We start from the raw sequence: 15115 nt of genomic DNA on the forward strand, positions 1-15115 counted from the left end.
GGCCTTCCTGACTCCATGGTCAGCTATCTACTGTTCGAGGTTCCCTAAGAAAGAAAGGTACAAAAGCAAAAGTCAAAGCAGTGCCCTGCCATCAAGGACTACACATTTTGCTGTAGGGAAGCTACAGGTTTATAGATAAGAAAATACAAAATAAATACAGTTGTGTAGGAATGGAGGGCACTCAGAGATTGGTGGGGGAGGGCGGGGGGAGGGGGAGTTGGGGAAGGCCCTTTGGAGAAGTAAAAACTGGCACTTGAGTTAAGTCTTGAGTCATCAATCAATTCATCATTCTGGTTTGGCCAGAATGGTGAATACATGAAGGGGAGTCATGTTCAGTTGACCTAGAAAGATGGACTGGAGCCATTTAATGAATCTGCTGTGGATAAATAAAAGTCCAACCTTTGGCCAACGTTCTGTCAATAATATCCTCACTATCCATTATACACAGGGCAGACCCTAGTTAAAGCATCATGGCATCCTGAGGAAGAGATAGGCACAGGAGCTCTGGAAGTGGCAGTACTTTCCACACCACTATTCCTTCTTCTGGCCCATCCCTCAGAGCTATCATCTGGTAATGCCAAATGTGTTCTACATACAAGGCAGGAAAAAAAAAAACAGCTTAACGGATGTAAAAAGGCACCCTGAGGGAGAGACAGGAGGCAGAATGTGCCACCATGTCCAACTGCCACCACCATTTTGATCACCATCTCCCCTCAATCCTCAACAGCCCAGGGGCAGCCCAGGACCTGAGCTTAAGAGCCTCTGCAATGACTTTGTTTCCAGCCCAAGTGCCCTTAGCCATCACCATGGGAAGCAGCCCTGGTAGAGATGCCACCTGGCAACTGCTCCTGCAGATGCTACATCCACAGCTACTTAAAGACCCAGAAAAGAAAGTACTTACTTATCCCCAAAGTTCTAGGCCTATCAAATGGTTCAACATCAGAAAACGATGGGATCTTAACAAAGAAAATGACTTTAAAGAAGGGGTCTAAAGGCCATGGAGCTTTTCCATCTGACTTCCAACTAAAACCTTCCATATGTGCAATATCACCCACTAGAATGTGAGCTCCTACCGTCTTACTTTTGTAACCCCCATGACTTAGTCCAGTTCTTTGCACATCGTAAGTGCTTAATAAATGTTTTATTCATTCATTCCATAATAAATAATCAACCAGGGAGATCTACAGCGGCGGCCTTTTCAGCTTACTGAAACCTGCCAGATAGTCTTGATAAACCCAGGAATTTAAATCCGAAATACATTTAACAGAGGAGAGGTTATCATTAAAATCTCAGGAACGGATGAGCTCAACAAGAGAGGAACTAAGTGAAAGGTCTAGGTAGAAGCCAGGTGAGGATGCTAATGCTGGGACAGGAGCAGGGGGCTCTTTGTTTCCTTTTTAGCAAAAAGAAAGAAAGAGAGAAAGAAAGGAAGGAAGGAGACAGGGGAGGGAAAGAAAGAGGAGGGAAGGAAGAAAGAGGGAAGGAAGGATGCAAGGAAGGAAGGAAGAAAGGAAGGAAGGAAGGAAGGAAGGAAGGATGGAAGGAAGGAAGGATGGAAGGAAGGAAGGAAGGATGGAAGGAAGGATGGAAGGAAGGAAGGAAGGAAGGATGGAAGGATGGAAGGAAGGAAGGGTGGAAGGAAGGAAGGAAGGAAGGAAGGAAGGAAGGAAGGAAGGAAGGAGGGAGGGAAGGAGGGAGGGAAGGAGGGAAGGAAGGATGGAAGGAAGGAAGGAAGGATGGAAGGAAGGAAGGATGGAAGGAAGGATGGAAGGAAGGAAGGAAGGAAGGAAGGAAGGAAGGATGGAAGGAAGGAAGGAAGGAAGGAAGGAAGGAGGGAAGGAAGGAAGGAGGGAAGGAAGGAAGGAGGGAAGGAAGGAAGGAGGGAAGGAAGGAGGGAAGGAAGGAAGGAAGGACGGAAGGAGGGAAGGAAGGAAGGAAGGAAGGATGGAAGGAAGGATGGAAGGAAGGAAGGAGGAAAGGAGGAAAGGAGGGAAGGAAGGAAGGGAGGGAGGAAGGAAGGACGGAAGGAGGGAAGGAAGGATGGAAGGAAGGAAGGAGGGAAGGAAGGAAGGAAGGAAGGAAGGAAGGAAGGAAGGATGGAAGGATGGAAGGAAGGAAGGGTGGAAGGAAGGAAGGAAGGAAGGAGGGAGGGAAGGAGGGAGGGAAGGAGGGAAGGAAGGATGGAAGGAAGGAAGGAAGGATGGAAGGAAGGAAGGATGGAAGGAAGGAAGGATGGAAGGAAGGAAGGAAGGAAGGAAGGAAGGAAGGAAGGAAGGAAGGAAGGAGGGAAGGAAGGAAGGAAGGACGGAAGGAGGGAAGGAAGGAAGGAAGGAAGGAAGGAAGGACGGAAGGAGGGAAGGGTGGAAGGAAGGAAGGAAGGAAGGATGGAAGGAAGGATGGAAGGAAGGAAGGAGGAAAGGAGGAAAGGAGGGAAGGAAGGAAAGGAGGGAGGAAGGAAGGACGGAAGGAGGGAAGGAAGGATGGAAGGAAGGAAGGAGGAAAGGAGGGAAGGAAGGAAGGAAGGAAGGAAGGAAGGAAGGAAGGAAGGAAGGAGAGAAATAAAATGAATAAACAAAGAAGGGCCGCCTCGGCGGTCCACGTGCCGGCCCAGCCACCACCCGCCCCCGCCAGGACACGGGTCCTAGCACGTGACTCTGGGTCCTCCGAAATCGCGGCCGTCCAGTCCCCAGCTCAGAGCTCTCACCGCGCACCAGGGGTCTCTCTCTCTCTTCTTCTAATACCCGTTCTATTCCTTCCCGCTCCATCACCCCGCCCCGCCCCGCCGTGACGCACGGCGCGCCGACGTCATCACGCCGCTCGTCACGTGAGCACGCCGGAGAAGGATGACGCCGCACGAGCGCCAGGTGAGGCGCCTCCGTCTCCGCGCTCCGTCATCTGGGCCGGGAGGGGCGCGCGCCGGGCGCGGGGAGCCGGGGCCGCCCGCTGTCCGCCGAGGCGGCATGGAGCTGGCCGGGCCGGGCGGTTGAAGCCGGGAGCGCGGCCGCCGCGGAGGGAGAGGCGGCGATGGGGCCGCCGGCCTGGGCCGCGCTGCTGCCGCTGCTGCTGCTGCTCGGGGCGGCCCCCGGGGCCTGCCCGCAGGAGGCTGCCACGGACTGGAGGGCCACGCTGAAGACGATCCGCAACGGCGTGCACCGCATAGACACGTACCTGAACGCGGCCTTGGACCTGCTGGGCGGCGAGGACGGGCTGTGCCAGTACAAGTGCGCCGACGGTGAGGGCCGCGGGCACCCGGGGCGCTGGCCTCAGCTTCCTTCTCTGTAACCTGAGCCGGGCGGGGCAATGGCGAACCGTAAAGAGCACTCGGGGCGGGGTCAGGGAGGGTCCGAAACGACTGGACGTGTCCGTATGTATGCGTCATGTGTGCGCATGTGCAGTGTTCCATGTGCACGCGTACCATGCTTGTGTGTGCGTGTATACGTCACATAGGTGCACGTGTGCGTGTGGTGTACATATGCATGTGTGCATACATACGTGTGTACATATATGTAACGTCTGAAGTGGTCCCGCCTGGACCCCCGCACCGCCCTGTGCGTGAGCCCAGCGCCGGGGCCGCAGAGGACTCCGCCCACAAGGATGCGTTCAGGGGCCGGTGCCAGGGTGCCAGAACCTCAGCTCCGGTTCTGATCCAAGGTCCCCACGAGGTCCGCGTGGGGTGAAGGAAGACACCTGCGCTATGGGGTCCAGGGAAGCATTCATTCTCACACAAGCTGGTATTTTACCTGAGACTTGAGGGAAGCCAAGAGGCAGAGGTGAGAAATAACTAGAGGCCAGGGTCCGGAAAGGGGGAGGCAGGAAAGACCCAGTCACGCACTTTATCTTGTCTCTCCGTATGATGTCTACACACACGTACACGTAAATAAAATCCTGGGAGCGTCACCCGGTCATCTGAGGTGTCAGCCCTGCTTGATGCTAAGTTATGCAGTTGGAGTTTTAAAAAATGCTTAATCATTATACTTCACTGTAATTTGGTATCCTTTGTAAGCCTTGTGTATTTTATGCTTTTAGGAGCATGATTCTGAGAAGTCTGTTGGCTTCAGACAGCCAAAGGGATCCATGTCACAACATAAAGGTTGATGACCCCTCCTAGCCTAATTTGGGTCCCTAGGAAAACAGCCCTTGTATTCAAGGGGCCCTATTGGTGAGGGAAAGCTGGACTCAGATTGTTAACAATAATAAAAGGTTCTTTGGGGGTGGGAGATGCTGGGAAAAGCTTATCCTCTGGTTGAATTTTGTCTTCTGATTGTTGAGGGAATCTTTTAGGAGAGCCCATCCCTGTTGTAGCCTTGGAAAGGATCTATAATCAGCTTTGCACACGTAATGCTTTGTATTATTTTACTTTTTAAATAGATTTTTACTGATGTCTTGTTTTTATATTGCATGGAGTTCCTTCATGTAATAATTTTTAAAATTAGCATTTATGCAGAGTTTTATGGTTTGCAAAGAAGCACTCCTCACATTATTTCATTTGATCCTCACAGCCACCCTGGGAGTTAGAGGCTATTGTTGACTCCATTTTACAGATGAGGAAGCTGAAGCCAAGAAGTGAGTTGACTTGCTCAGTCACACAACTAAGTAGAATTTTCTCCAGAGATCTGTCCCTTATAAAGGATTTTTTAAAAAAGTATAGATCCACAGAGAATAAAATCTACCATTATTTACAAAATTCTACATCTCCAATTCCACTCCTGCCTTTAATTACTTTTTTAAAAACTACCCAAAGGGGCATCGGACTTGGAGAACTTGTGGTGCCTTGGAAAGAGTTGGAGATTTGGAGTCCAGGGGAACTAGGTTCCAATCATGACCCTTCCAGTTAGTGCCTGTATGACCTAGGGCCCATTGCTTAACCTTTTCAGCCTCAGTTTCCTCATTTGCACATTGTTTTCCCCATGAGAATGTGACCTTATAGAGGGCAGGGAGCATGTTTTTCCCCCTTTTTTGTGTCCCTTTTGTTTTTGTGCAGTGCCTAGCATGTAGTAAGTGCTAATAAATCCTTATTTGTGATGTTAAAATGAGGGAGTTGCACTTAACTGGCTTCTGAGTTCCCTTCCAGAGTGCCTAACCTTGTATTCAGTTTTCAGTGCTACTGTAGTGTAGGTTGGTGGTTTTTTGGACTGGGACTTAATGTTATATCATCAGGGTGGGGAACTCCCTGTATGGAAACTGTCTCTAGGGATGCAGATCAGCAGCTTTTCCTGTTATATAGTCTGAGTTGTGTAGGGGCACTGAGAAATCTTCACTTGCCCATCCACACACAGCTGGTAAGAGTCAGAGGGCCAGACTTCATGCCAGCTCATCCCATTGTCCTTGTAGGTGAACATTTTTGCCAATTGTCTGAATAATGACTCACTGTTTCCCCCAGGATCTTATTACAAAATCACTTGACCTTTTCAGTGTTCAATGAGGTGGTGTCCTGGCTTTACTTTAGGAAATCTTAAAATGTTAAAAATAAACACTTCTGGTGATCATGTTTCCTGAGGCATCCTCTAGGAATGATTGGCCAGCTTCTTCACCTAGTTAGTTTAGTGGTTGAAAGACATTATTAAGAACCTAACAAAGATAGGGGGCTCCTGATGATACTTATGGGAAAATCAAGGGTTGTGTACAGTGAAACATGCCATGAACTGAATCAAGTAAAATCCTTCCTAATGCTGCCTGCCAGCTGTAATCCTTAGGAGGGTTATTTATAATTTGTTAATGTTATGTGGCTGCAGAAAATGTGTTGTGCTAGATATTAAGATATTTGCTCCTTGTATCTTTAATTTACTCTCATAAAGGATACATTTAGTATTCTTTTTCTCTTTCTTGTACAACTTGAATTGGGTTTGTTATGAGGTACATAGGTCTGTCTCCCCCCCTCTCTTCCCCTCTCTCTCTACCTCTCTCCCTCTTGAAGGCACAGACCCAGAGAGGTTAGGTTGCTTTGAATCCTAGACCTGTCGCTCCAAACCCAAGCCTCAGCATTGCACAGTAGTAAACTGAGGTACTGTATTTCTCACAGCTGCACTTGCTTGAAGGTCACAAAGGTTTTTCTGACCTCAAGTTCAGCTTTCTTTCCTCTCATTGCTTACCATTCCTGGAGACAGATATGTATCTTTTTCTTTGCATCCTGCCTCAAACACCCAGTTTCCTCATCAACAAAATAATATTTATTTTATTACTATTAATAACACTGCTTGTATTACACTTTTAAGGGTGGCTAGATAGTGCAGCAGATATTGTACTGAACTTGGTGGCAAGAAAAATATGGATTCAGATACGTCCTTTTCTGGGCAAATCATTTGACCTCTCAGCCTCAGTTTGCTCATGTGTAAATTGGAGATAATGATAGTACCTCCCTCATAGGGTTGTTATGAGGATCAAATGAGATGACATAAATAAAGCTTCTGGGCTTAATTTTAAATTTCAGGGTCATGCACTATCCTTAACACCCATTCATTTTTTCCAATTCTGACTTCGGAAAAGGTACCCAATCAGTCGACAAACATTTATTAAACACCTGTTGTGTGTAGGCCTTGTGCTAGGCAAATGCAAAGAATGAAACAACCCCTGCTCTTATGGACCTTACATTTTATTGGAGGAAACAACATGACTATATATGTGTCTATCCAGAAGAAATACAGGGACAGAGGCAGGCACTGGCATTGGGGGAATCAGTAGTGCTCCCTGTGGAAGTGGCACCTAAGGGAGGTGAGGGATTGATTCTCTGAGGCAGAAACTAGGAGGGAATGTGTTCTAGGCATACAGGATACCAGTGTGAAGGATTAGGCTCCAGGACACAGGGCAAATGAGGGTGAAAAGTGGAAATGACATGGGAATGATCAGATCTAAGATCTTTATGAAACAATTCCTGATTGTTGAAAAACTTTCACCTTAGTGTAGTCTGTTGAATGTAATTAAATTGGTCTTTTAGAAAGGATACTGCCATTCCCCTGATGTTCTGAAGAACAAATCTCATAGTGTCTAGTATCAGTTGTAGAAATGTATAGGGTGTATTTTGTGTTCACTCAATGAACTCACAAAATTAAGGGCTTACTATGTGTAGGGTGGTGTTGTGCTGAGTGCTGGGGATACAAAGGCAAATACGTACAAGATATGTACATACAAACATGTGCACACCAGACACATACAAATCACCTTGGATGCAGAGGCACTTATAGCTAGGGAGGTGAGGAAAGTCTTACCACATGCAGCAGAGGACACTGTACTGATTTGTGATTCCACAAAATGAAAGTGTAGACAGACCCAGGAGGCATGCAGACAGTTACATGTTCATTGCTTGTGCTGAGTCGTTTATTACTACTATGTGCGAGGCATGAGGTATACAAAGACAGAAATGATCCTCTCTGCCTTTAAGGAGCTTTAAATGTAGGGAAACTCCTTAAAGTAAGTACAAAGTAATTTGAGGAAGCAGAAAGCACTAACCACTGGGAGGATGAGGGAAGACTGCCATTTCAGTTCTAAATCTTTAAGGAGAAAAAGGTTTTTGTAAGGCTGAAGTGAGAAGGGAGGGCCATGGAGTCAGCTTGTGAGAACGGATAGAGAAGAAAGATGAAATACTAAGTATAGTAGCCTGGCTTGGCCAAAGTGTGGAGTGATTCATCAGCCCAAAAACAGTTTTTCACTAACTAAGCATGCAAGTAGCCGTTTTTAAAGCTTTGTAATAAACTACTGTTCCAAAAATAAAATTTAAAATATGTGTATGTATGTTAACACACATAAGTACATGTTTTTATATATTATATATTTCTAGCAGCCCTTCTCCAGGAGTTTACGCTTATATTTTGTCATTGTAAAGTAGTTACTAAAACTTAATGGTGGGTGTCCTTTGTGTTTTATAGGATCTAAGCCTGTCCCTCGCTACGGCTATAAACCTTCCCCTCCAAATGGGTGTGGCTCTCCTGTGTTTGGTGTTCATGTAAGTGTTATCAGCTTTTATTTATTAAATGTTGCAACCAACTACATAAAAGTGGAGTAGGCCAGATATTTGACAGCTGAATAGCCATCTGTATAGTTGTAAGTTTTAGGATACTTGTAGTACGTGTTGTGATAGTAATTAAATTGTTCAGTCTTTTCGTTGAATTGTTGATGGTAATTGAACATGTCAGTCTTAGTGATTTTAACACAGTTTGAACTGTTGTTAACATTCCAGATGTGTAACTTAGTGGTGCACAAAATACTGCATAGAGAAAATGTAGATAGAAAGAAAACATGACACCTTCTAGTGTCACTTCTGAAATGCTGAACAGTGGGCTGAAGGCAACATTGCAATAGGGAAAAAACAAGGTATCACTCCCCGGAATTTTAGATCTGGGAAGTTTTCAGTGATGTTAAAACAACTTTGTAGAATCACCTTCACCTGCATTTGGTTCCCCAGAGAAATTTATTCCCTTCATCTTGCTTTGGAAACTTTCTGCTTTGTTCTTTTTTTAATTTTTTTTTTTTGAAAAAATTTAGAACTTGACAAACAGTAAACATGAATGTTTTGATATGCAAAGAATGAAACCATGTCATTGTATAAAGTGTTTTTAGGTGTGTATTTGACACTGTAATCACACAGGTGGCCCTGTTTTGTTCCCATCTTAACTTTTGTTTTCATCTGAAGATTTTTTATTTTATTGACTTTCTTGTTTCTTCCTTTTTTTTCTATTTTTCTTTCCCTTCTTTCCTTCTTCTGTGTCACTACCCAATAATTCTCTTCCTCTCTACCTCCTGTGTCTTCCAAGCTCCTCCCCCATCACACCCTCTTTTGCAACAGACAAATATAATTAAGCAAAGCAAATCAACACTGAAAATGTCTGTCATGTCTCTGCCTCACAGTCTTCTGAAGTCATGATTGGTTAGTGTTTTGAAAAGAATTCTTGTTTTTTAAAATTTTCTTTCCTTTACATTATTGTGATTATTTTGTAATTCTTCTCTTGGTTCTTTTATTTTTATTCCTCATCATTCCATACAAATCTTCCCAGGCTTTTCCACATCTAGCATTTATTATATCTTTAGTGCATTAATGTTCCTTTATAATCCTATGTCATAATTTTGTCAGCTCTTCTCTAGTTATGGAGCACCTGCTTTGTTTTAGTTTTTTCATACTACAAAAAGTGCTGCCAGACTACATTTGTGCATGTTTGTGTTTGCTTTGCCCTCTTGGGAGGGGGAGGGGTCTCTCTTCCTGAATCAGAAGTGCTCCTTATCCACTGAGCTTTTGGCCATGGTTCCAGACCACTCTCTAGAGTGGCTGGACCCTTGCTTTTAACTTTTGGTGGATGATTATGTTGAGAGTGGTGAGGTTGGGGCCCAGGGGAATCAGGGTCTGCTGGGGGCAGATGTCTGGGAGCTGTTGGTGTCTTGGCAACCCAAGAAGTGTGAAGGAGAGAGCTGAGAAAGTCGTGAGAACCATAGACAGCAGTGATGATGGAGAAGGTGCACGTTCTGTTCCTGGGATAACCATGTACAGGTTCTGAAAGACATTTGTAACAATCCTGGTCATTTATTTTTTATTTTTTATTTTTTAATGTTTAACAATCACTGCCATACAATTGAGATTTTATCCCCCCCACACCTGCCCCCCACTACCCCCCTCCCTCCCCACAACTGCATACAATTCTGTATAGATTCTACATATACTTTCCTATTGAGTATATTTTCACTATAGTCATGCTATGTAGTCAGACTAAAATAAATGAAAGAAATCGTATAATAAATCAGAACATGATACACAAACACATACACATATACAAACATGATCTGCTACATTTTGTGAGTGACTTCCATATTTCTTTCTCTGAGTGTGGAAGGCATTTTGCCTTGAGAACCACCTTTGGGATTTTATTTTTTTTTTATTTTTTTTTTTTATAAGAAGTTTTTGCGTTATTACAAAATTCCAAGTCTACCAGAAAAAACTCTCTCACGCTGTGGTCGTTGCTGTGCACAAAGTTCTCCTGGTTCTGCTCCTTTCACTCAGCATCAGGTCATATAAGTCCTTCCAGGCCTCTCTGAAGTCTTCTTGTTCATCATTTCTTGTGGCACAATAGTACTCCATTACATTCATATACCATAATTTATTCAGCCATTCCCCAATTGATGGACATCCCCAATCCTGGTCATTTTTTAAAATTAATTAATTTTTAGTTTTCAGCATTCACTTCCATAAGATTTTGAGTTTTAAATTTTCTCCCCCTCCTCTCCCTCCCCAAGACAGTGTGCAATCTGATATAGTCTCTACATTATACATTCGTATTAAACATATTTCACATTAGTCATGATGTAAAGAAGAATTCCAATGGGAAGACCTTGAGAAAGAGGAAACAAAACAACAAAAGGAGAGCACATAGTCTGCTTCCATCTGCATTCAGACTCCACAGTTCTTTCTCTGAATGTGGATAGCATTTGAAGTTGTCTGTCAAAGTCAGTCATCGCACACTATGCCTGTTACTGTGTATAAGACCTGGCCTTTATTTTGCCAGACTATCTGAGTGCCATCTTCCAGGCAGAGAGACCTGGAATTTTATGAATTGAACACACTAACCTTTGTGAAAACCCCATTTCTAGCTTAACATCGGCATCCCTTCAGTAACAAAGTGCTGCAATCATCATGACAGATGCTATGAGACCTGTGGGAACACCAAGAATGACTGTGACGAGCAGTTCCATTTTTGTCTCTCCAAGATCTGCCGAGAAGTACAGAAAACACTGGGACTAGCACAGAATGTGCAAGGTAAAGATGGTTGGGCGGGCACTGGAGGGAGAGAAAAGGTTTTTAAGTTTAGGATTTTTTGTGGATTTTTTTTTTTTAATTGGATAGCGTTTGTGGAGAAAGATCCGGGGAGAGCTCAGGAAAAGTTCCTACAGCTCCTTCCCTAAGCCCCTTCCCCAAATACTTTTTCCTTTTCCCACTGCTACAAACTTGAAAGTGCCCCCTTGACTCTGTGTTTGGAATTAGGAAAGCTTTCTTCCTCAAATTATTGAGATGAAATTAGCTTTCTCAAGAATTAAAGAAAAAATAAAATGAAGTAAAATATTTATACATTATTTATAGATCTGCTAAATCAAAAAGTATTATGATAGTATTCATTTTTACCCTTTTTGTAAAGTTCTAGTCCTATTTCTTTACTCAAATCAGCAGCCTGGTGTAATCCTTAGACAGAAATCAAATTGACTGTCTCTTAAATTGTCATATTGTTGTGCTGGCTTAACCAGGGCTTGGCACAGGGGTTCTAAATGGCTGCATTATTTTAAAGATCTAGAGGCAGTGGGTCATATGTAGTTCTGTAATGCAGTTTTGAGAACTAAGTGTGTTTTATAGTTTTAATGCTGATGATGCACCTTCTGGGATGTCCCAACACATCTCGGCTTCCTGTGAACCTTCAATGCTGGACCCATTTTTAGAGGTGGAAAAAATTGACAAGCTCCTTGGATTCAGTGGAATTCATATTTACTAAACTAAATGCTAGTGTCACCCACTTTTATGTGCTTTCGCAATGATGCTGACAGTCAAAAGTCCTGATTTAACCGTTTTTTGGCACATATCACTAGTCCCTTTAAATTCTCAGTAGTAACAATCAGCTTCCAGTACCAGTGACAGAAGCCCTTTTCACTATAGCTTTGTTGTAGGCCTACTGTTCCGTACAGTTCTGTTAAAAAAAAAGCAGGTTGGTCTGGGTGTTTTAAAAATACTTACATTAACCAAAAACAAAAGAGGTATAGGAGGGAAGTTGGGCAACTGGGAGAACAGGGATCAGAAATTCATCTGAAAACCTTTACTTTGCCGTTCCTGAAATAAATCTTAGTTCCCCACGGTTAAACACTGGCCCTGACCAGATTGCACACCTGTTAAAGCAAGTTAGGAAGCTTGATCAGAAAAAAGTCTTTGTGGGGCTGAGGAGACTGATCTGGGTAGTGCCGTCAAGGGATGACTCTACTAATACATTGAGGTCCATGCCTGACTGGGGCAGCAGTCAGATCTGACCATGGGGAGGCTTTATTGTGGTGCATATCCCCTGATACTGTCTGCATGTACATCGCCATGGAGGACACTTGACACAAGTCATTCTTTTTTTAAAAAAAAAATGTTTTGTTAAATATTTCCCAACTACGTGTGAAAATAACATTCATTTAAAAAGTTTTTAGTTCCAGATTCTTTCCCTTCCTCCTCCCCTCCACCTTTTGAGAAGGCAAGCAGCACAATATCAATTTTACATGACCACAAACCATTGCCAAAGCTTGTAGTTCTTTTTCTCATGTGCTTTACCAGGACTTGGAAATAGAAAGCAATTGTTAAACTATTTTTTTTACTATAGCTTTAGTGTCACATGGTAAATGGTTATGTAGGTTCTCCAAATTCTTTAATGAATATTTATTTTAATTAAAAACCTCCAAAGAAAATTTTGATTCCTGTCAAAATGAAATGTTTCAACAAAAATTGGAATTACTTAAAGAATTTTCTTAGTATAACTTAAAAACATTTTATATGTGAGCACTTACAAGCCATTAAGTGAGTGCATTGTTGTTGTGTCCTTTCTGGTTTTGTTCACTCTGAAACGTAAAAAACGTATCACATAGATGTGTCGCACAACCTTCATTCATTTTTATATTTTTCATAGAAAAAGTGGAAAGAATAGTGACTGACAACATGAGTGTTACTAAAAATGGCCTTGGATCATGTGTGAATTACATGAATAGGTCATCATGTAGGGACGTGGGAATAGACAAACAAGGAGAGGGACATTCACGGTGAATCGTGTCCGGGTCATTGTGCTGCTGTGCTCTGTGCAGTGTAGAAGTGAGAAGGCTCTGCCGGCCTTCCCTGCAGTGACGGTCTTTGCTTCTCTGCAGCTTGTGAATCGGCGATGGAGCTCTTGTTCGATGGTGTTATACACTTAGGCTGTAAGCCGTACCTGGACAGTCAGAGAGCTGCCTGTAAATGCCGCTATGAAGAGAAAACTGACCTTTAAAAGAGGCCTCTGACCAGCAGCACCTGCAGCTAGAGAGGAGTCCCACTGTTGACAGATCCAGTGTTCTGTGACTGGGTGAAACTGCCTGCTTTTTGTCAGTGGCTTTTTTTTAGAAGAACCTGAAAGTTTCTTTTGCCATTAAAACCTCTGCTATTTAAAAAGCGGCTGCACAGTGTGATAGAAAAAACCCCGAATGTGGAGCCAGGAGGCATGGGCTTGTCAGGCTGTGGAGTTGTGGGCACAGTCTTTCTGACCTGCTTTATGGCTCTGGGCTCACCTTCTGAGCCTTGACTTCCTTGCCGGTCGAGTGAGGATGATATTTATAGTAGTGCCTTCTTCATGAGCTTTTTGTGAGGAAAGTGCTCTGTGAAGAACTCTTAAAGCACTATGTTAAGAGGAGTTACTTTCACGCATTCACCTTCAAATTTGTAAAAATGTATCATTGCACTCTCATGTATGCTACCATTATTGCCTTAATGTGCCAAACTGCTGTGACTAAAAGCGAGACAGACTGTAGGAACTGAAACAAACTGGAAAGGCAGAAGCAGGTGACTGCAGAATTCTTTTGCAACGACATCCCTCTCTCCCTTGAAAAAGTAGGTCAAATTTTAAAGTTCAGTATAACTGAGGCTGATAATAAAGGAGGAAAACCTTACTTTGAAAGAAGATTAGTTTACTATAAAACCGTAAGTGTTTGCACTTTGATGCTTTGAAGGAACTAAATATATTGTTTTTCTTTCATTAAATGCATGCCGTCTGTTCCTTTTTGCAATACATTTAGCATATTAACCAAGCCATGCCATAGTTAAAGCACGTTTAGGCTCAGGGACAAGGTTTTCATGTATCTAGTGCATATCTGCTTCTCTTGTGAGATTGAAAGTGTAAACAGGTACACCTTTAGAGGACGCTGACGGCAGGTCTCAGAATTATCCTCCTAAGGAAGCTTCTAAGAATAACACTTGATCTAACAAGAACATGAAGCACAGCCACTCACGTCTGCTGAATTGCTTCTTTTAAGAATATAAAATGTAAATGTCTATGTTTCTAAACACTTTGCATGTTGCCTAGAGGTCTAATTTGGAGAGAGAATGGATTCTGGTGGGTTTAATGATTAAGTTGCTTGTGTTAATATACTTATATATAAAGCCATGTTATAAACTTACATCTTGGGTTTTTCATTCTTCATTTATTTCCATTAATATTTTTTATCATAAATTCACACTAATCTTAGCTTTAATAAAAATTTGGTTTGCCATTTAGATCATTTTTTTCCTTTGTTATTTTGATAGTAGAAGGTAGGAGAGGAAGTCTGTAGGTAATATGAGAAATGTTATAAATCTCTTATTTACTATAGAAATTACTTGTTCATGTCTCATCACTCAAGATTCTTTATATGTTTCATATAAATGTTAAAAAGTTATCCCATAAAATAGGGTCTTGGAAATGGTTACTGTCAAGTATTTCCCTGCTGTCATTGCCCTACAATTTTCCCTTAATGTCTCATCGGGTGTCTTGGTGCATTTCAGTGATGTCTGACCTCAGCTGTTTGCTTCTTCTCTTCTAATAATGACAGACTCCACTGGTCCATGAATCACTTTCATGGGATCAAAAATTCCTTCTCTTAACCTTTGTGGATTATTCATTTCCTCTTGCAGCATTTCACCCCCTCAGAAGGGATAAGGGGAAGACAAGAATGATGCTGCTGCTTTTGAAGGCATTAATGGAGCCCAAGTGACCAATTCGTGCCAAAACAATAAATAGCCTGATAAAAACCTTAATAGTTCAGTCTGTGGTAGCTCATGTTTTGAGAACCTTTGGTCTAAAAGGCATGAGTTCTTGCTTGCTTGCTTTCTTTTTTTTTTTTTTTTTTTGGTGAGGCAATTGGGGTTAAGTGACTTGCCCAGGGTCTCACAGCTAGTTAAGTGTCAAGTGTCTAATGTGGATTTGAGCTCACTCCAAGGCCAGTGCTCCATCTGCTGTACCACCTAGCTGCCCCTAAGGCATGAGTTCTTAACTTTTTGTGTGTCAGAAGCCTTTCTCAGAATAATGTTTATAAATGAATAAAATACAGTACATAGGATTGTGAAGAAAATTCCTTATATTGAAAGACAGTTATCACAGTATTTTTAAAAACAAGTTCATGAACT

General features: G+C 42.8%; 1 protein-coding gene across 3 annotated transcripts in view; it reads left to right on the plus strand.

The window, feature by feature from the left end:
• Window positions 1–2869: 2869 nt before the first annotated feature.
• PLA2G12A (phospholipase A2 group XIIA) overlaps window positions 2870–15115 on the plus strand; it is a 56729-nt gene continuing 44483 nt past the window's right edge. Inside the window, exons 1-4 of one of the 3 annotated variants that reach the window (XM_072623938.1) lie at window positions 2898–3232; window positions 7860–7936; window positions 10567–10732; window positions 12850–14130. In XM_072623938.1, coding sequence (XP_072480039.1) covers window positions 3025–3232; window positions 7860–7936; window positions 10567–10732; window positions 12850–12968 — 570 coding nt within the window. In that variant the 5' untranslated portion in view covers window positions 2898–3024 and the 3' untranslated portion in view covers window positions 12969–14130. Of the gene's footprint in view, window positions 3233–3677; window positions 3771–4499; window positions 4564–7859; window positions 7937–10566; window positions 10733–12849; window positions 14131–15115 lie in introns of those variants that run through there. The other 2 variants (XM_072623937.1, XM_072623936.1) reach the window with 2 other exon arrangements.

This window comes from Notamacropus eugenii, chromosome 7 (genome assembly GCF_028372415.1).
Source record: "Notamacropus eugenii isolate mMacEug1 chromosome 7, mMacEug1.pri_v2, whole genome shotgun sequence".
In the NCBI taxonomy this organism is placed as follows: Eukaryota; Metazoa; Chordata; class Mammalia; order Diprotodontia; family Macropodidae; genus Notamacropus; species Notamacropus eugenii.